The following is a 21,613-nucleotide window of genomic DNA, read 5'->3' as shown; positions in this document are numbered from 1 at the left end:
ATATTGTCTTCAACCCCTATCTCCCTTTCTGGCTCTTAATTCCCGCTCCATCTGCCCATAACTCGGTGTAAATCACTGTCTGGAAGTCTCTACAAGGCCTCAGTCCGTCTCTCTCTTCTTACAGCATCATTGCTGTAATCCATGATTAATCCATATATCCTGCTCTACCTTGTCGGTCCTTGTCAGTACCATTCATATTTGGTTCTCGTTATCTTTACACCTTCTTTTTTATCAAAGGTAAGGCGTATTTAACCCTGTGCATGAGCTAGCTGAGATTACTGAGACACTCACACACTAGAGCTGCAAAGATAGTCGGTTAATCAATAAGTGGATCAACAGAAAATTAATCTGTGACTATTTTAATAATCAACTCCAGCTTCTGAATGGGAGACTATGCTGCTTTTCAATCTCTCTCACAATAAACTGAATATCTTTTCGTTTTGGACTGTTGGTCGAACAATACTGCTGTTTTAGAAACCAAACGATTAATTCAAAACCTGATCTGCAGATTAATTGATGATGAAAATAATTGTTAGCTGCAGCTTGATCGCACACGTTCACATGCTTCATATATACAGTACACTTGTGACAACGCAGTGATCTATGGGAAGGGCCGTCAATGCGAGACAAGGTCAACCACAGAGGGAAGAAATTCTTGACACTAATCTCACTCATGATCCATGAGCCATTCACGAAGATGACTGCCTCTCAGCACCTCTGTCCGCTCCGGTCTAACTCCTACACACACATTCACACTAATGCTAACAAAGCATGTGCAATGGCATAAAACCGCCTTACAACACATGACACAGAGGACTTCTGTCATGTTCCTGTCGGCACATCTCTTGTTTTCTTATCTCAGGTGATGATGCTGTACTGAATTTAAATGCAGCAGACCCTATTTAATATTATCTCAGGGACCCACACACATCTCATTCCTGTAATCAGTGACTTTCATGTACCTGTCACTATCTGTCTATCAGTTCCTGGCTGTTATGTAGGTTGCCCCTCAAGGATAATGAATAAGAGCTTTAATACTGTCTCATTCAGGCACTCAAAAGATGTTCTGCTCTGATGAACTGAAATGCCTGTTTTCAAAGTCATTCTAAAGGTTGTCAAACCATTTTTCTTTGAACAAAAACTACTTCAGACTGGTTAAACTCTTCTAAAAGATGCCATTTTTCGATTTCCCATTGTTTTTACTTCATCACTACCCACTGCTTTCCATATATTTTCTGTGCTCCGCTGAACCTAGCTGCTGCTAGTATGTGTTACTACATGTGTTAATTGGACGCACATGTTACGCATCTGCCCTCAAGCAGCCACCAAGTTCGTTAGACAGAGAATGTGTGTGTCTTGAGGAGGGAGGGAGGGTGTGTATCTGACAGCCAGCCCGCATTGGGTTTCACGTATAAAGGAGAGAAAAAAATGTGAGTGGGGAAGGAGGAGTGAATGGGGGGAAGTGGACAGAGGTAGGACAAAAAGGAGAGAAAAAGATGAAGAGAGAAAGGAAATATGGGGGGAGAAAATTCTCTGAGGTTTGTTTTTGAGGAAGGATGGGGGCGTAGGAGGTGGGTGGAGATGAGGGAGAGATATAAATGTTGTTATGGAAAGAGGCAGCCTCTCATAAGGGGTTCTCTAATGGCCCTGCTTATGCGATTAGCTTTGTTTTAGCCATAGGGAGGGAGTTTATATGTGTTATTAGTTGATACTTCGGGCTGCCAGTTTACCATTTCTAGCTGGAATTCTCGAGCACACACATTTTCTTTTGGGTTTTTATATTTTGTGTGTGGGTGGTATGGAGTCTCCGCGCTCATGATGTCTGTCTGTTTGTGTTTGTGCACTGACATAAAACCTTGCGTATGAGGAGTTCCCATCTCTCCTCTATTATTTACAATCCTTTTTCTTCTCTCCTGCAATTACCCCACATTCTCTCTCGCTCCAGCCCATCCTCGTCTAGACCACCACCACCGCTGCACTGTTTATTCCCAGTGATGCCTCTGTGTCCAGCTTACTTTTCATGTGCCCATTCTCCTTAACAGCCTCTTTTAGAGTCGTGTCAGTATTAATGAGTTTCCACTTTACACACCCTGCTGTCTTTTACCACATCTTCAGCTGATGTGGATTCACTTGCTGTCAGAGATTCTGGGGGAATCTTCTTCCCTCGAGGTATTTGAGTCTGGCTGTGCATACCACAGTAATGTGTATCAGTCTGACACCTGGTGGGCGAACTGGGGCACTGCAGTCTCACACTGGCTTTGAATAGAATCCAGTTTGGCAGCAGAGAGATTTTTCCTCCGGGTGCTGAGTGAAGAGACCATGTTCTGTTACAAGTATGCACGTTTTCCTCCTCTCCAAAGTACGCCTGGAATTTCTGCTTGATGGCTAAATGGTTTTTGCTTTGTTTTTGTTCGATGTCCCTTGCACCTCCACTGCGGTCTACACGTTTATACTATATGGGGTACATAACAGTTTCCTTCATCAGCTTTATCTCACAGCCCAAAATCAACCTAAAATACCAGAGATGTGTTTTAGAGGTGGAACTTTGAACAGCTCTTTCTCGCACTATACATGGATGTGTATTAAAGTTCACATTTCCTGGTATATCTGTAACACACTGACAAAAATTAATGAACACAGACCTTTGTTTATTAGGGAATTTTGCCAATATCGGTTATATCTAAAAGAATATCAAAGAACGTTTTATAGCTTTATGTGCATAGAAGTCTGACTCCCCTGTCTCTACAGCTAAATGGTTTTCTGAAGGAACCAGCTATGTTAACCTCGATAAGATCACATATAGTCTTAGACAGGGATATATTACCTTCTTAAAGGTTATATATATATATATATGTAATCTATAGTCCTGGTGTCCTCAGCAAAGAGTCACACTCTCTTTGCCTGTGTTCCTAACCGAGCCTCTCTGTGTTCAGTGTTATTTGGATACCATGTTACCCATATCAGTGGAGGAATTCCTAAAAAAAAATAACCACCTACAAAAAATGGGGGGACTGGGGTGGGAAGGGCCTGGTGCAGTGTGTGTTTGTTTTGTGTGGTGTATTTTGTTATCGAAGCACAACATTTACTCACACAAAAATGTGTGCATGCAAAAAATATCAACAGAGGAAAAGTGGAAAGTAATACAAAGTTATAATTTCTAACAGCTCAGATCATTTGCTTTATACAGTCTGCTTTGTCATGATTGTGTTCTATGCATTTAAAATACATTTCTTTGGGTGTGAGCAATTAAAAACATTTACCTTGCATTCAAATGGCTTCCCATTTTTCCTTTGTTGAGAAAATGAGTGCATCCAGAGAGAGAAGGAGAGAGAGGGAGAGAGAGAGAGAGAGAGAGAGAGAGAGAGAGAGAGAGAGAGAGACTCTTTATAGATCGGAAATGATCCAAGATCAGGGTATTAACTCGGTATTATGAGCAGGTACTGACTCACATGAGCAGTGGGAGGTGGAGAGTGTGGAGCGGAAAGAAAGATGGGAAGGGAAATAAAAGTGCAGAGTACGGAGGGCAGACTGAGAAATGGAGGGATTGGGGGAGAAAAAGTGGTGAAGAAAAATTTAGCATGAAAGAGGGAGAGAGAAATATGGCACTTTAGAGAGGGAGGGGGAGAGGAACTGCTCATTCCAAGGTTTGGCTGCATTCCAGGCTGTCTGGCTCTGATTCTGACGGCCTCCTGTTTTTCTTTTTTTTTTTTGTCTTACCTCCAGACTGACTGGACCCCTCAGCTGCCTTCTCCCCTGCCTGAACCAAACTTTCCACACTTCCATCACCATGGCACCACTCTGTGTTTGCAGCTGGCAGAAAAAGGGGAAGAAGAGCATTACATATGTGTCGTTTCAGCTTCCTTCCCCTTCTCCACCCACGGCTCTGACAGAAAGCATGCTCGGGAACTGGCTGAAATCTGGAACGGCACACAGACTTTGACCTTTTTTCTCTCGCATGTCACCTGCCTGAGAGCCGGCAGCCAGGATGGGGTGTGCTTTTTTATTTTCTTCCCTCAGCACAGCACCGGAGTTGCTGTGGAAATCTCTGAGTGGAAATCTGACACATTTTTGTCCCAGTGGAAGTGGGGAGAGACTGGAAACATTCCTTACGGGACAATGGGCTATCAAAGACCCTGATGACCACTCCCTGTAGTTCACAGACATGAATCAGACAGCAACAGGTTACACAACAGTTACTGCAGATGTTTGGAGAACCTGGCCTGAGGTTTCACAACCTGAATTAAATGAGACTGCGACTGTGTCTGTGTCATATCGTGATCTGTGAGTTAGTAGCCATGAGTCACATCCATTTTAAAAAGGTTATTTAGTGTCAAATTCAGCCTATAGCCAAGACAGGACATTTAAAAAAAAAAGTAGTGTCAGTAGAGCTGCAGTTGTCCAATGCTGTTTCCTTTCTTTCAGGATGATCTAGAAACAGACACAGATAGGACTGCAAATATGCAAACTAATGATTATTTTAACGACTGATCTGACGTTTATTGTCTCCATTTATAAATCATGTTTGGTTAAAATAATGGACAATTTCCCACAAACCCAGGTGATGTCATAAAATTCTGGGGGTCAGTGAAATCTCAACATCTGTCCAGCTGTTTACTTGTACATAAAGTGTAGTTAGAAACAGGGTGAAACTCAGGTTTATGCACACAATATCCACTCTTGGACACTGGTTGTGTAAGTTATCTATCTATCTATCTATCTATCTATCTATCTATCTATCTATCTATCTGTCTATCTATCTATCTATCTATCTATCTATCTATCTATCTATCTATCTATCTATCTATCTATCTATCTATCTATAAAATATCAGAAATAAATTGAATATTAAACTGTATGTCAAAGGGACTCCACAATACAAATGCTATGAGATATTTCCTGCTTTGTGTGAGCAATGACGACACCTGAAAGTGTGATAAGATAAAGTGAGTTGCAAGGGTATGAGTGAGTGTGTGTGGGTGAGACATACAAGGATATTAAGCCATAGAAGCTGCTGATGTGAAGGGTGGGAGGTGTCATTTAACACCAGTTCGATCACATCCTTATTGTTACGAAGAAACAACAGCAAGACTTGTGAAAAAGACATAAAAATGCGTTTACACTCTATAATCACGGGTACTAATGGTGTACAGAGACGTAGTCTAAGCCTTTCGCATGTTTACAGCCTTAGTGCAAAGCAAATAACGATGTGGCAGTGCACTTGGCAACCAACATAATAATGCCTTTACAATCTGATCCTCAGCTTTGCCTGTTTGGGCAAGTGAAAGAAAGAAAGGCTTTAAAAAACAGTCTTATTTATTTTCCTGTCAGTAAATAGAAGCTAAAATAGCCAACCTATTCCACAGCCGGGCCCTGGTTGAACATACTTTCTTCAGCCGTTATGCCTCCTTGTGTTTAAACCTCTGACCACTTTTAGTGTCTGTATCTAATCAAGCTTCTAGCCCCATTATCTCTCCCTCCCTCTTGCTCCCTCATTCCCTCGGTCTGACCTTACAAGGAGAGGCAACAGGGTTGATGTCATTGACTGAAGAATGCTGCAAGAATCCAGAGAGAAAGGGGAGCAAGGGAGGAGGAGGAGGAGGAGGAGGAGGAGGAGGGGTCTGACTGGACAGTTTATGAAGAGAGAGAAAGAGAGAGAGAGAGAGAGAGAAAGAGAGAGAGAGAGAGAGAGGTAGAGAGGTAGAGAGGTGCTGTTTACATAGTAATACACAAGTCCTGGGCCAAAGTCAAACGAGAAAGAACTTGTTTGGAAGGATGGTGTCATTCCTTTTCCAGACTGAAAAGCACAGGGGGAGGGTCTAATAGCTGGAGAGGGGAAGAGAGAAAGAGAAGTTACCATTACAGTCAAACTCTTACTCAGCTTGGACCAAGAGAAAAATAGAAGAACAAAAAGCAAAGAGGGGCAAGGAAAAGATCCACACTGCAGCTGTATTAACAGGGTAAGTAACTGTATTTGCTGTGAATCAGATTAATAGTTGGCATGTTTTTTTACATTGTTGGAAGGGGTGGAGGGGGCAGACTGATACAGCAGGTTACCTAATAAGGTAAAGTCTTTTTTATATAGGCTGTAAGTATAATGACGGAATTCACCGATTAGTCATTTAAGGCTGCAGTTATCACCTCAGGAAATGACATCTTATGGGAACTAGTGTGATCTGTCATACATCGCATGACTGTGGGTGAAAGATACCTCTCGTTGGGCTGGTGTCCCCCCCCCCTCAGCCGAGTGGTCGGTTTAGTGAATAGGAACAAATCTCTCGGCCCTGAACGCACCACGGGCTGCTACACACAGCTGATGGGCACCGACGATAAGGAGCGTGCTATGCGGAAGCTCTAACAGGAAGTCCAGCTACACAGACACACACACACTCACAGAGAAAAAAAAAAGTTGACAAAGATAGCTAGCTAGTTAGCTAGCAGTGAAGCCGTTTTGGGTTTTTTTTGGACTTCAGAGAGTAGGAAAAAATATTAAAATTGATGACAGCACAGGAGGAGCCGTCTTTTTTTTGCCACATGAGGTAAGAAAGAAAAAAAATGGGGCGGTGTTTCTGCCCCGAAACAAACTGGTAGTAGTAGCTAACGTTACCGATGATTGATTGATTGATTGATTGATTGGGGGGGGGGGGGTAACGTTTGTCACAGAAGGTGGCAGGTGAGTGGCAGCTGTCATTCAAAGCGTCCGTGGATTAAAACGTCCGAGCTGTAACAATACCTGATTAACACGAGCTAATGTTACCATTTAACCTGATGTGATGTCTCTTAGCCACCGAGCTACAAAACGAGTTTATTGGCTAGAAAACCTTCATTCTCCTGTGTTTGTGCTGCTGATCAGTTACGAAAGGTTCTGTGTAATTATCTCTAGCTGTGTCTGCCATCGTTTGTAGTGTTTGTGTGTAGGGTTGCACAATTCATGTGGCCAAGTGCAACATGCAAATAGCTGAAGCTGCAGTCTTTTTTTGGGGTTGGGGGGGGGGTAAATGTAAAATATGTGACAAACCAGCATTATAATGAAGTACTGTAGTGCTGCAGAGATGCTCTGGCCTACAAATCCTGCTCTCCAGATTTAAGAAAACATGTTTTTTAGTACATACCCATCATGATTTTAATAGTTATTTCAATGGAAATTTAATTTGTGATGCAAAAAAATGGCAATTCACACACTGATTGTGAATCATATCGCAATATCTGTCTAAATATATGATGTTTTTACACCCATTGATGTCAAATCACTGGCTAACAGTAGACTAACCCTATCTAATCAATGGGGGGCCAAGGTGGGTGGAGCACCAGGCTACAGTATGTTTAACTTATTGATAGTGCCAAGTAAATAGAAATCTGTTATCAGGTGCTACGTTTCATTGTTCTGCTGTGCCCATCCTGACGAGGGTTACATGAATGCCTCTTCCAAACATTTGTACAATTGAATGGCTTACATACCCAGTTACCTTGTTGGGTCTGAGAGAGCAAGAGATCTGCCACAACAGCAGAGGGATGTTTGAAGAACACATCAGCATTGTACCATATCATCTTAGCACAGAATTTCTACAATTTTGAGAAGTCCTGTGATTATCAGTGTTTGTGCCTTGCCTATGTGATTTGCCTTTTCATCAGCCAGATAGGAGGGGAGCCTCAACCCGAGGCCACAGTAAGCTGTATTAACATAAAAAAGCAAGCAGGCTCTTTCTCGGGGTTAGCCTGAGGTAAGTGTGGTTCTTCTGTTTGAAAAAGACTGGGATTATGGTCACTGACGCCTCATTAAATTGATGAGGGAACTGAAAATCTGTGAATGAAGATAATCTATGAACGGCTGTATGACCGGGCTGACAAGGAATCGTCCTTAATTCTAGCCTCCATGAGTCGAGACACTCTCAAGCTATTTTCGGGCATCCCATTGCCCCCACATCACCACATGTCTAGCTCCTTGAATTTGTCTCTTGCTGTCTTGTGACTGTTGTTTGTCCTACATCATTCTACTGTATGTCAGTGCAGATAAGGTTGTTTGGGCGAGAGCTTGACACAGAGCCCACTGGCTGATGTTATTACCAGTTTTGAAATGCTGCCTGTTTAATCAGTCAGCTAACAGTAGTCTGAGAGGGAGTGTAACACTGGTGCTCAATGCATATCCAGTGACCTGTAAGATTGGACTCAAAAGGGTTGTTTGTCTGCGCATTAGTGACCCCCGGCCTAGACACGCTTTCCCAGAAACTGGGTGTGCTATTAACATCAGAACAATAGAGAGTTTCATCAACAACACACTAGTCACTGATACAATGACTGACCAGACATGGAAGAAGTTTGGTACTTTCAGAAATTCAGGTTCTCTCTAAGTAAACTGTCTTTATAAATGTGAAACTTTTTGTTAATTTCTTTATTGTTTTTTTTATTATTGTTTGTATTGCCAAGTATAGATATTTAGTGAGTAAAGCTGTGATCAGATTTGGGACCGTTACCACCTTCCAGTGTTGTTTTTAAAGGACCAGTGTGTAGGATTTTGTGGCATCTAGCAGTGTAGTTTTAGATTGCAACCAACTCGCCTCACCCTCCCCTTCCAAGCGTGTAGGAAACTAACGTGGTTGTCTGTTAGCTACTGTAAAAACATGGTTGGTTCAATATCTCCCTGTAGATAAAAACAGCTCCTTCTAAGGTAATGAAAAACATTTCAGGTGATTATACACTAATGAAAACATACCTATGAATATTATATTCCATTTCTGCCAATAGATCCTCCAAAATATTACACACTGGACCTTTAAAACAGGGACATGTTTTTTACTGAATGTATGTAGGCATAGTGGTACTACTATGTAAAGAAATACTGTACTCGCATAATAAGTAGATGGTTTTTGTTTTTTGATTAGGCACCACACTAAAACGCTTCCATATGACCTTTTTAAAAAGCAGTAGTACAGTATATAAACTCAATTTAGTTCCTCTTAAACCACAAAGTAATGAACCACAGCTGAGTTTAACAGTTTGACACTTTGAAGAGTGTGGTAAAGTCCTCCTCAACAGCTACTGCATCAGAGGAAAGAGGGGGTTCAAAACACAAAGATAATACAAAGTGTGGCACAAAAAGAGCTTAGCTTTAATTTTGTTTGTTTGCACGGTTTAATAGTCCATATGGGACTTGAACTGCTGAGTCAAGTCTCTGTTTTCTAGGACAGCGATTCTCCAACCATGTTGTGCCACAGCCCTGCTAGTGTATATCCTTCATGGTAGTTAGGCTGATTATATTCACTCTTTGTTCCATGTGTGAATCCACCCCTGATAACATGGAATGAAAACCAACTGGGCTGTGGTACCCAAAACAGGGTTGAGAACCATTTTTTATAGCCTGTAAAAGCGGGTTCAGCTGTGTGGAGTTTATACAAAGACAAAGTTCAAAAGCTACAGAGTACAGTATGTAATTTATTCTGGGGGCCTACCTAAAGGCTACACAATGCCATCCTCCACCAAAGCTGTAAAGTAGAAATGATTAAATGCAGGCAGTGATGTCATTCAGTTCAAGTGGTGGGTGAGAGATGAATGATGAGGTTGAGGAAAGAATAAAAGAGATAAAAATGGTTGCGGGCCGCCACAGAACACAAGTCTATACATCAGATCGAGAGAGGGAGTCGGACTTAATACAAGCACTCGATCCTCATTTAGGGAGTAAATATAAATGACAAAGAGAAAAGCAGCAAAGATGCATGAAAAAAAAGAGAGGCTGACTGGAGGGAAACTGAAAAAGCAAAAAAAGGTGATGTCATCGAGTTGTAGTGCCAAATATGTTCCTCAGCCGAGGGTCTCTCTCATCTCAAGGATCAGGTTTCAAGATAGATTTGCCGTAGGATGTCTGAAGCTGAGTGTGGAGCTGATGTCATGGTATTAAATCCCTCAGGACCGTATGAACGAACAGATGGAACCTGACCACAACTTATCATCACTGTTGAATAATTGAGAGGACTATTGCACATTGTCTCTGAGAAACAGGGGCAGCTTAAGTACTGTAATGAAACGATTAAATCACAGTCTGTACCTATCCTTGTCGAGAGCTCTTTTTTAGAAAGCTATCATAGATCCAAGTGTTCTGTTTCGAGCACTGTTGATGTTCATTTTACGATGAATCCAAGAGCTTTATCTTGACCGTAACCAGTCAGTCTGTTTTTGCATTAAGTATCCACTCTGTTCAACGTGAAGTAGGTCTTGATACTAGTTTAATGAGTAGCCAGCTATTTTCCAAGAGACTCAAAAACACCTGGTGCAGACTGCTGCACAGATTTTTTTCCTGTGTGCCTGCAGAAAGTTGGCAACCAGAACAGTTTGCATCTCCATTAGAGCCTCGCCATCTCCCCTCATCAATTCTTTCAGCACTTCTCTGAATTATTTACTTGGGATAGTCGAGTGAAACTTAAGATTCTGTGGGTTGATTTTAATTTTTTTTTTTCATAACTTCACTTTTAAAAGACTTTGACATTTGAGAGGGAGTTGTCTTCTGGTGGCCATAGCTGATCACTATTATCAATCAGTAATGCTGTTGTAGTCAAATAATTCATGAGGAATTATTCATCTACTAAAACTTTTGTCTAGTCATATTGGAAAGCTATAACTTTATTTATTGGTATTTGTCTAAAACCTACGAAAAATATACTGTCTTGCCTAATGACATGATAAAACATACACACTGTACACACATGGAGCTAATGATAACTCTGATAACACAACAAAACAGTATATTATGACAAATGATTAATTATGTCCCTGTATTGTTAAAGTGGTGTGTAGCCAATATAGCAGTGATTCATAATGGGACATCTTAGACTTTCTAATGACACAATGAAACACCTCCGCATGCATAAAGGACATCGTGGCCGTGGACATACAGAAAATGATTAAAAGTGTTCAGCATCAGTAAATCTTAATTTAAAGGAAGTTGACCCAAAAAGCAGAAGAAAATGTTTGCACTGCATTCACAGAGAAGAGAGAGTGAGAGAGTTATGTCATGAGCATCAAGTCAGAACTTGTGTATGTGGAATGAGGATGAGATACTTCAACTTCTCCTGGTTAGTTTAGCTTTCACCCTTAGCTGGGCCCAGTCTACATAATCATTTTTCAAGGCCGTGTCAGAGTTGTTCTCTTCCTGGAAACGTTTTCTCAAATGCAAACTCTGCAAATTATATCTGAATGGTGAAAACCACCGATGGTCTCTACGTTTTAACCCACAGTGCAAACAAAGTTTTCTGTGGCTTTTGGAGATCTAGTTGACAACTACTCAGTATTATGTGCGTATAACAACTTTAGATACAGTGAGTTCCAGTAATAGAAGAGTAAGATAGAGTAAATTTAACAAGCATGAGTCACTTAAGAAGCCTTAATGTAAAACAAAAGGAGCAGAAGACACTATAATAACTTCAGTTATTTCAATATTTGAAATTTTTTATATTTTGGGGAAAATATTTATGTAATTTTCTCTCTTAGCGACTTTATCATCGATCTTATTATTAAAAGGAAACTGTTGCTACATTATTAACATACTAGAATGTTTATTTCCATGCACATAAACCTCTATACTTTGAAAGAAATATTAGGGCTAACTCAAGAAAGCTCTGCCAAGGTACATTAATACAACCGTAATCAATGTTTTACTTCAACAGTTTCAGAGTCTGACTGGTTGCAGACTTTAAGGAAGGACTGGTGTAGCTTTATTAGAGCAAATGGACATTTACTTTTGAACTATAAATAACTAGGAAAATAGTCCCACACTCTTCTTTATAGTAACGTTGGCATTTTTATGGAGGCATCAAAGCTGTGTAACCTTCATTAAGATGTTGAGGATAAATGCCACACAACAGAGAGATGGTAATTACGTATTGTTTGTTCAATGCAAAAAGGTTATCTGTCTAATTTTTACCACCTGCGACTGTTAAAGGTTACGTGTCGAGACATTTATCTTTTACAACCTGTAACATAGGCTGCATAATTCCAAAATATATAGTCCAAAATACATAGTCCAAATATTGAGGTGTTAATCATTGGCACACTGTGCATTGGCAATCATTATTATTATTATTATTATTATTATTATTATTATTATTATTATTATTGGATTATGAAACTATTTCACAGCTTCGGGGTAGAATAGTTTGTTCAATAACAACAGAGTGTGAGCCAGTGTGTGTGTACAGATGTGTGCGTGAATGTATGTTTGTGTGTGTTTGGTGGAGGGGGTCAGTAAGAACAACCGCGCTTTTGACTAAAGGTCATGTTCGGGGGCCGGTGGCCTTCAGGGAAATGTGTTCAGTCTCTGCAAGGAATCTCAAAAGAGACACTGAAGTAACATCAACATTTGTTTAACCACCAACATGTGTGAGGTAAATATTTGAGCTCACCCTCTTTTTGACACACCTCACATGAAAATGTTATGATAGTTGCTGTCGCCCCCCCCGCTTCAAACAGGTGTCCCTCTTACAAAACTTACCATCACATGTGTTTTATGTCACTGTAAACAGCCATGTGTTAAATATTGTAAATTCTCTCTGGCATCTGGGAGTGCTGCTATGTATATGCTGTATACATGGCCTGAGGAGATGTTCACACACTTTTCTCTCATTCCACTGTAGACCATTTGCCAGAGTGTTTGTGATTAAAGAGTAACACTGGATTTGCAAAATGCCTGCTGGATATTTTTATTTTTATTTTTTTTTACTGCTATTTCACTAAACCCAGAAATAGTCCAAGTCCAAACTACATTTGAAGAGACACTGCAAGCCACAATAAACCTCCATTTTAATTAGTTTTTCTAAGACTTTAGGGGTCAAGACAGCTGTGTCCCAGTTATAAAGTATACAATAGGTACCAATCTGCATAGTGTACTGTTTTAGCAGTTAATGTAAAAAAAAGTGTTTTGTACCAACAGGAAATGCAAAACAATATGCACAGATTGAATCAATTAGGCTGCTACTTTACGAAGCTATTTCCAGTTCTAAAGTTGGAAACTTAGCAGAGCGAAAGAAAAATGTCCTCCCAAAGATTTATTACTCTTGTTTTTCATTTTGTGAGTTGTTCCCACACCGTTTTTCATTTCTAATTAGCTCTTCCGTTTCCAATTTTGCAGTGCACTGAAGGTCAAACGTCAAGCAAATTTAGTTTGTGTCTCTGAGCGTAGTTCATTTTGTCCCTTTTTCAGTGTAAAGGCTCTACATACTCACAGTCTGGTTACAATTAGTATGTAGTTTGGAATTGTGACTGGCCAAATGTTTTGTTGATGTGTCATCACCACTAATTCTCCGGCAGAGACCCGACAGGCCTACACTGCCAAGGAATGCAAGCCCTTTGCTTTTAGTCAGCTGATTAATGTCGGTTTCATTATGTGGGGTGTTAGAGTGAAACTCCTGATTCAGAGATGTTTGTACTTCACTGCAACCCGTTTTCATACCTTTTTATCATAAAAAATAATATTGCTCTGTTATTGTTTAGTGTCTGACTGTCTCTTGCGTTCATCCTTAGATAAATACACAAGATGGAGGACTCCAGCAGCAGCAAGCCCTTCATGGTGACATCCTCTCTGAACTTAAAAGTCACCACCCCGTCCTTCTACAACCAGCCAAAGAAGTTTGCCTCTGTGGCACCACCACGGCCCAAAAGTCTGACACCTCCCTCAGCTCCATCACCAACACCAATAGGCACAGGTGTGATTGGCCGAGTGGGAGATCTGCCTCCACCGCCCACTTCAGCGTGTGATGGTATTTGCATTGTTTATGCTATTTTGTGAGCCATTTCTGTTACTAGCTTGTTAATCCACTCAGTCAGCAGCCCTCCCCTTTCCTACCCCTGCTGTTTTTTATGCTACAGCATGCAGAGCTTCACAGTTGAGTGTATAATAGAATCAATTGTGTGGTAGTGTTGTTTTAATGCATTGTCTCTGAGACATTACATTAATGTACTGTAATTCCTGCCTTTTGGACATTTTAGGCAAATGTCGAGATTGTTACTATCTTATACTTTTGCAGAGTCTCATACTTTTGCTTTTAGAGTTCTGCATAATTATACCACTAGTATGAATTTTAAGATGTCTGAGCTGATCTAAATCATGAGACACAGACAGCCTTGGCAAATTAAAGGTAACCTGTGGAGTTTTTGACATGCATGAGGACACACATGCACAGGCCACTGGTTTCACTGTTTGGATCGACAGTGTACGCGGGGAGAGGCACAGCAATGCACCTGCACAGGCTGTGAACAAGAAGACTGTGTGCAAACAAACATGGATGTAATTTCCAAATGTTGAGGGAGATAAAAGCATTCAACCTGTTTGTTAGACCTCAGGGATACACACAGTGCATTTTGGTAAGAGACACTGAAGTGAAACATTTTCTTTGTTTACAAGAAAACTCCACAGGACACCTTTTAATGCAGGAAAACACAGGATTCCCGCATCTACCGGGCAGGACTTGGCTATAACCTTTGACAGTACACGTATAAAAATAAGAAGCCATCAGTGGTACAAGCTCTCAAACTGGCCAAATCCTCCCCAGTATTTTATTTTATTTTTATTGTCCTATTTGTTTGGTTTTTTCCTGTAAACTTATGATGTTAAAGCGCTTAGTATATATGATAAATGATGCAAAGAAAATTGGATTGGATGATTAATACAAACAACAAACCATTTTGTCACAGCTTTTAACCAATCAACCCTCCTCATTTCTGTCAGACTTCCCACCCCCTCCTCCTCCTCCTCCACTGGATGATGAGTTGCCAGCCCCTCCCCCCGAATGCCAAACCATACCCACAGCCTCCGACGCCCCCCCCCCCCCCGCCTTCCCCGCTCCACCTCCAGTGGCCGATGACCTGCCCCTCCCAGCTCCCCCTGAGGAGAGTGCCTGTTCACCCACCTCCCCTTGTCCCCCTCCTCCCCCACCCCCTCCACCTCTCCCTGCCTCCGGTACCAGTATCCTCACTGCTGCTGGGAACCCACAGGTGAGTCACGATGGAAAACTTCACCAAAATAGGCTGAAGTAGCTTCGCCTGTCTGCATGCCTCTTCCTTTCACTGCATGTAACTGCGTTTCAGTATAATTTGATAATCAGGTGGGACACTGGAGGACATTGTTGTGGGACCATAGTGAGTCCATGGAGTGTTGGCAGGAAATACTGTCTTTTGAGATTTTCCCACAAATTATATTAGCATTAGTCTGGGGTAAATCACCCAGCTTCATGCTTCTAACAGGATTATTGCCCATTTATGTCACTGAAATAGACACGCAACGGAAGGTTTATTGTAAAGATGTTTACTGTAGGAATGCATTAATTGCAACTGGTTTAAATTGTCAGGCTACAAAGACATCAGTGTTGGGTTTAGCCATTGTTAAAAAGTACAAAATTAAACCCACATCTCATCCACATTTGCTTCATTGTGATCACTTTATTTGTGTTAATAAGTGTACTTTAGGTGACTCTTTCCTTCTTCTGCATCCTCTGCCAGAGACTGATAGAGAAGCAGACAAGCTTCGATAAACAGCTTGACTCTCTAACTGACTTGCTGTCTGAGATGGAGACCAGGGGACCTTTCAACCCTAAGGTACAATGCATGGAGGGATGGGGCACACGCTGTAACAGACATTGGATACAGATAGACAAATGAGATGAGAGGGGAAATGACAGCAGGCATTGACTCACAGGAACCTCACTGTAGAAAAAGAGTGAGTCACACAGCACAGAGGGAAGAAAAGAAAAAATAGCAAGGTAGTGTAGGTCAGTGGAAATATTATGGAGAGATTCCAGGTTTGTTTCATTAGTCTCTCTTCGTCTGTTTAGGTTGAGCGCTCAGTGATAACTAAACTGCACATACAGCACATCAGACTGAAAGAGAAAAATAAAGTGAGGTAGCTGGTGATTCAGAGAGAGAGAGAGAGAGAGACATAGAATTGAGTGGAGAGCATGACAGTGTGATGAAGCCAAAGTGTGCTGCCAGAGACCCAGTGAGAGGGCCATAAATGGAGAGTGTTTTTATCCAACTGGGAGGTGCTGGATCAGGGCAGAATAACGTTGGCTCAAAACTACAAAATAAATGTCAGAAAGACGAAGCACTTCTGATAAGCTCAAACCGTGGAGCGTTTCCAATGTTTACTTTAATCAAAGTACCTCATTCAATATAATAAAAGTGCCTGCATGCAGCATTTTAGTGTGCAAGGTTATCCCGTAGATATTAACTTCCCTCTGTTAAATTATAGTTTATGATAAATGGAAGTTTTATGTTGCTGGACAAACTGAATGCTTGCATAAAATAGCCTCACGTTGAATTCCCCTTTTTCTCTGTGCTGCGTTTTGAGGTAAAAGAATCTGTAATTACATTGTTTTATTGTGGATGTCGTTTTATTCACAGTTACCAAGCCAATTTCCATCAGTACCAGCACCCAAGCCCGCAGCTCCTCCCCCGACTGCTCCGAAACCAGCTCTTTCCTTCCTGCCACCCCCCGAGATGGGAGACCGCCCGCCTCCAGCACCCTGGGCAGAAGAACTCAAAGCCAGAACGAACCGACAAGCCAACCACAGCAACTCTGCACCAAACTCTTTTGCTAAGGCCCCGGCTGTAGCTCCCAAGTCTGGTTTCGGAGGGAGACCGACAACGTCATCAGCCTCTTTGGCACAAAAACTGAACCAAAACCTGAACCAAAACACCGCCCCAATCAGTGTTGCTCCCAAACCTTCCCCTCCCTCTGCCACTAGCTCTTTCCCTCCACCTCCCGCAGCCACCAGCTCTTTCCCTCCAGCCCTCTCCGCCACCAGCTCTTTTCCTCCACCTCCCGCAGCTCCCCCTGCACCTCCTACCCCACCAAACAATATGGCGTCTGCACCAGCCTCTAATCACATAAAGAGTTCTCCCTTTGCCAGTCAGGTGAATGCTAACCAAAACCCTCCTGCTGCTGTGCCTCCTCCTCAACCCAAGGCGATGGCATCTTCCCGCCCCTCTTTTAGCCAACCAATGAGAGGTCCCTCTGCATCAACGGTATGCTCCAGCTTTATTTTAGTTACTTAGAGACACTCTTTGAATTGTATATACAGTAGAAAAGCACAGGAAGTACAAATAATTTAGATTATAGTCAACACATCAGAACTATGCATTTCTGGACATGTACTAAGTGTTTTCAAAGGTAAACTGCTCAATCGTAAATAACAAAATGCTCTATAAGAGATGTTGTAAATAATGTATACATATGTACTAATGGCTTTGTGTGTGGTGTGTTTACAAGCAGCCCTCACCCCCTGGCCCAGTTCCTATCCCGGGTGGAGGTGTTCCCCTGAACATGAGAGAAGTAGAGGAGCTGGAGAGAATGACCAAGGACTTCATTAAAGACATGGACACACACGCACCTGTCATCACCTCCCCTCCTACAGGTACATAGACACACAGACACAGAGTAGTGGCCTTAATATTCATGGTGGGTTCTAGTAATTTTTTTATCAAAATGGTTTGTAATGTTACAGAAATTTTAATACACCACCCTGGAAATAAGAAAAATAAACTGTTGAGAGGTTTTCTGGCTGCTTGAAAAATTTAAAATGTATGCTTTTATTTATCTCTCCAGTGGTTTGAGTCCTTTCCTCCTTATCTGCTGTTTGCTAATAAATAGACCTACCTAAGCTGTGTGTGTTGTATGGAACTTGATGTTGCAAAAAGACTGTACAACTGAACAAATCCATGAAATTATACAAGTGAATTAGGGAACAACACTGTAATAAACACAAGCAGAGCTGAGTAGACAGATGGTTGTATTTGTGAACAATCTTGTTTGTATATCTTACTCTCTTTTCAACCCTCTTTCTTTCTTTCTCTCTCCCTTCCCATTTCAGAGGTCTGTGGGAAGTGTGGTGAGGCTCTGTCCCGTACCCAGCCAGCAGTGAGGGCCATGGATAAACTCTTCCACTCCAACTGTTTCTGTTGCATGAGTTGCCATCGCCCCCTGCAGGGCATGCAGTTCTATGACAGGGACGGATCACCTCAGTGTGAGGACTGCTATATGGTGAGTAGACACACACAGATTGTCTATCTTTTATTATTTCAACTTTGAATGTAACAATGTAAATTCACATTTTGGCAATTATATGTGTTTCGTGTGTTTGTAGTAAAAAGTGAGGGTCAGTTCCACTTAGATTTGTCCTCCTATATGTTGTAATGTACACAGTGCACACTTCATTCTACATACTTATGAGTAAACACCATTAGTACGAAATGTTCAATGCATACCTGAAGTGTGTAGAAAGTACTAAACCATGTTGACACAGTGAATATACCGCCCACCTGTGTGTTTTCAGCTTATTAATAATACCTCCGTCTCAGTTACATCTTATTTTCCTCCTGCTCCTCCTCAGAGTTCCCTGGCTGTGTGTTCCCGGTGTGGGGAGAAGATCACAGACCGTGTGCTGAAGGCGGTGGGCCAATGTTTCCACGCCCACTGTTTCCGCTGCAGCACCTGCTCTTGCACACTTGAGGGGGCACCCTTTATCACTGATGACAACAACAATCCCTACTGTGTCCAGGATTACCACAGGTAGCTAGTGGCTGTTGATTCCTCAGTGATTAACCGAAGGAAATATTACGTATCTATTTATGTCTTCACCAGTAATTCTTCTGATTTTTACCTATATCATTTGTCAGCACAAGAAAGCATTAGCAGGTGTTTTGAGGACAAATCAATTTTAGTAGTGTTTGTCAGGATTACTGATAAGAGCTGTGGAGGACAAAAGCAGCAACCCTTCTTACTCACTTGATTCGGACTAATGACTGAAACTCATGTCTCCGTGTCCTGCTGATAAAAAGTTTACACAGCATGCTAAATTGTAGATGAAATAATCTCATCTGACAAAGTTGATTAATCCTCACTACAGTTGGATTTGGTTCATTTGGTGTTAATGTGTGAGAATTTGACTGAAGGCTGTTGACTAACAGTCAGCTTTCCACCCCGCTATTCCAGGCGTTTCTCTCCTCTCTGTGTGAGCTGTAATGAACCCATTGTTCCAGCCGCGGGCAGCGAGGAGACAGTCAGAGTGGTGGCTCTCGACAAGAACTTCCACCTTAAGTGTTACCGTTGTGAGGTGAGACATTTAAACACATTTTATACATCACGTTGTGTATTCAATAAACTTTAGTAGTAACAAAATGCTAATAAATGTATTTGTTTTGTAGGATTGCGCTCGCCCTCTCTCCATAGAAGCGGATGAAAATGGCTGCTATCCATTGGATGGTAGGATCCTGTGTATGAAGTGCCACACCCAGCGAGCCAAGCAAGCCGCGCACTGATTGGCTGAAGCAGCGTCACTCAGATTAACTATGAACCAAATCAAAAAAAAAAAAGAAGCACAGGATTCAGTCAGCTGCCGTTTTTGCCTTTGAAACAGGGCTTTATTCAGTATATGTGCGCAGGTGTGAGTGTGAATGTGTGAAAAGGTATGTTTGCATGCAGATAGTGTAGTATTCCCTCGTCTCTGTTCACTTCAGTGCAGAAGTAATGTACTGCATTGGAATAACGCCCCTCATCTTTTTATTCCCAATCTCCAATTTCTCATCTAACCTTCTTTGTGTACTAGAGCGTATTTTTTGTGCCAATTCTCTGTTTACGCTAAAATTTCCAGCATAACTTGCACAAGAACAGTTTTGTCAAAAGAGCAGTGTGATGAAAATAAAGTTGCCTTTCTTCGTTTCTCCTCAATAATGTTAGTAGCACCATGTTCTGGGATATTTCCATTCAGCAGATTTTACCACTATCTTTAACACTTGTTGCAGTAATTGTGCCTGTAAGCATGGTTAATGAAGCTTTCCAGCCTAGAAAGTGCTTCATATCAGCCAATCTACTCTGATAGCATTTTAAAATCATCTAGGGCTAAACGTTGACTGCAAAAAAAGATTTAAAACAGTGAATGTCGCTCTTAGTTTTTTGTGATGTGAATTAGACGATTTACAGGCATGCGTTGTATTATGTCTTGTTGCGCTCTCTTATTTGATCGTACATACTGTATAAGGGCAAGATTAGAACAAAAATCTGCCATTTTCTTCTCAAAAATAGTTTAGTGCTGATTTAACAGCGTATTTTTAGATGCATGTTTTTTTGGATGCACAAATTTTGAACAAACAGACGAGCACAGATTTGCCAAGCACAGATTCCATTCCAGGGATCTCATAATTTAGAAAACTATGTGGTTATAAATGTCAGCAGCATGGCTGAAAACAGGACCTAATATGTGATCGTTGCACAGTTCCATAGTGAAATAAAATATCCTTTTAGTGTCACTTTGACTCTAAAGCCCGCACATGATCAATTTAGTTAGTTTTTTAAGTAGATGCCATCTAGAAATAGTAGTTTTTGATATGCATTTTCTTGGAATCTCTTGCTTCAAATAACATAATTTATGGACCTTTTTTTTTTTTTTACTAAGTATTAAGGTTATATGTGTACCAGTACTAAATGACTTGTCCTTACAGCAGGATATTAAATTGGTAGAGGCATTAGCTTTGAGCTTTAGGTAACTGTAAGATAAACATAGTGACCAAATATTTCGAAGCTGTTGGCAAGATTATGCTTAATAAAACAGTTGCATTGGATTCAATGTTTGGACATTCATGTTTTTTATCTCCTTTTTTTGTGTTTAAGCCCAGTTTTTTGGTCTTGATCCATTCTATTGTTACATTAAATACCACTATTCTTTCCATTTTTCATCTTTTGTACTTAAGCCTGTTCATGTCTGTTATATACTATTTTATTCCTATCTTTCTGTACTGTATTTCATTTGATTGACAAATGCTTACAAATATTAGGTTTCATTTTTAACCTGGAGATGTGCCTTCTCCACTATTGTATTCTACCATTGTTCCTTTTGAATTGAGCCTGGTTTGCAGCCACAAGAACTCATTCCACAATAAGAAAACAGTTGTTACTTGTGCTTGCATTGAGCCTGGTGCAGTATGACACCAGAACGACTTAACATGGCAATAGTTATTCAGCATTGCATGCTAACTGTGTTGGTGGTGGCGGCATTTCTTCTAGTATTATGTCTTTTGTTTGCACCAACTACTCCACCTTTGTGGCCCTGCCTTTGTCATCACTATGTGATATTAAACGTATGATGATGCCTTCACAGTTGCATTTATCTGGCGTTTTGTTGTGTTATGTCCTATTGTATTACATGCGGATGCCTTGTCTTTTCATATAACTTTTTTTTTTATAAATTCCTGTTTGATATGTGTGAATGTGTATATGTTTAAAAACATTATTTAGCCCCACCCCTACCCCTTTGGCTGTATTAAAAGATAAACAAACAAATAAATAAATAAAATGCAAAGTACCAAATGTTTTTGTCTGGATTTCTCATCTGTCAGCTGTACGATTTTATAGCTCTGGACACCTACAAATACATGAAATAGTGTAGACAAGTGTAAGAAGTCGTAAAGTAAGTCATGTAGCTGTAAAGTTATACACAATTAGGAGTTTGTCATATTTGTTTTTGCCACCATATTCTCTCTCTGGCCGGCCCCTGTGTGACATCCATGAAACGTGTATCCTCCCACACTCTCAATGATGTGCTACACTGTTACAGGACGCCAAAAGGCTCTATCAGTTGTTAAC

At 41.0% G+C, this 21,613-nt stretch overlaps 1 protein-coding gene across 3 annotated transcripts; it reads left to right on the top strand.

Annotated features, from left to right (window-relative positions):
• Nucleotides 1–5,665: 5,665 nt before the first annotated feature.
• On the top strand, nucleotides 5,666–21,337 carry zyx (zyxin). 3 transcript variants are annotated; one of them, XM_051406054.1, is made up of 10 exons: nucleotides 5,666–5,957; nucleotides 13,504–13,739; nucleotides 14,708–14,973; nucleotides 15,478–15,573; nucleotides 16,378–17,001; nucleotides 17,246–17,390; nucleotides 17,847–18,016; nucleotides 18,366–18,544; nucleotides 18,968–19,088; nucleotides 19,180–21,337. In XM_051406054.1, the coding sequence occupies exons 2-10, from the start codon at nucleotides 13,517–13,519 to the stop codon at nucleotides 19,291–19,293; spliced, it is 1,938 nt and encodes a 645-aa protein (XP_051262014.1). In that variant the 5' UTR covers nucleotides 5,666–5,957; nucleotides 13,504–13,516; the 3' UTR covers nucleotides 19,294–21,337. The 3 variants fall into 3 exon arrangements, with proteins under 3 accessions (XP_051262014.1, XP_051262016.1, XP_051262015.1); XM_051406056.1 differs by having other exon boundaries at nucleotides 5,668–5,957; nucleotides 17,249–17,390; XM_051406055.1 differs by lacking the exon at nucleotides 5,666–5,957 and adding an exon at nucleotides 6,188–6,536.
• Nucleotides 21,338–21,613: the final 276 nt, after the last annotated feature.

This window comes from Dicentrarchus labrax, unplaced genomic scaffold, assembly GCF_905237075.1.
Source record: "Dicentrarchus labrax unplaced genomic scaffold, dlabrax2021, whole genome shotgun sequence".
NCBI lineage: Eukaryota > Metazoa > Chordata > Actinopteri > Moronidae > Dicentrarchus > Dicentrarchus labrax.
This window is presented reverse-complemented; position numbering and strand designations above follow the sequence as displayed.

Excerpts from the sequence above, each read along its gene's own strand:
- zyx (XM_051406054.1), top strand. The coding sequence starts at position 13,517 with ATGGAGGACTCCAGCAGCAGCAAGCCCTTCATGGTGACATCCTCTCTG. Across the intron at positions 18,545-18,967 it reads TGTGTCCAGGATTACCACAG|GCGTTTCTCTCCTCTCTGTG; the intron begins GTAGCTAGTGGC and ends CCGCTATTCCAG. Across the intron at positions 19,089-19,179 it reads TTAAGTGTTACCGTTGTGAG|GATTGCGCTCGCCCTCTCTC; the intron begins GTGAGACATTTA and ends TTTGTTTTGTAG.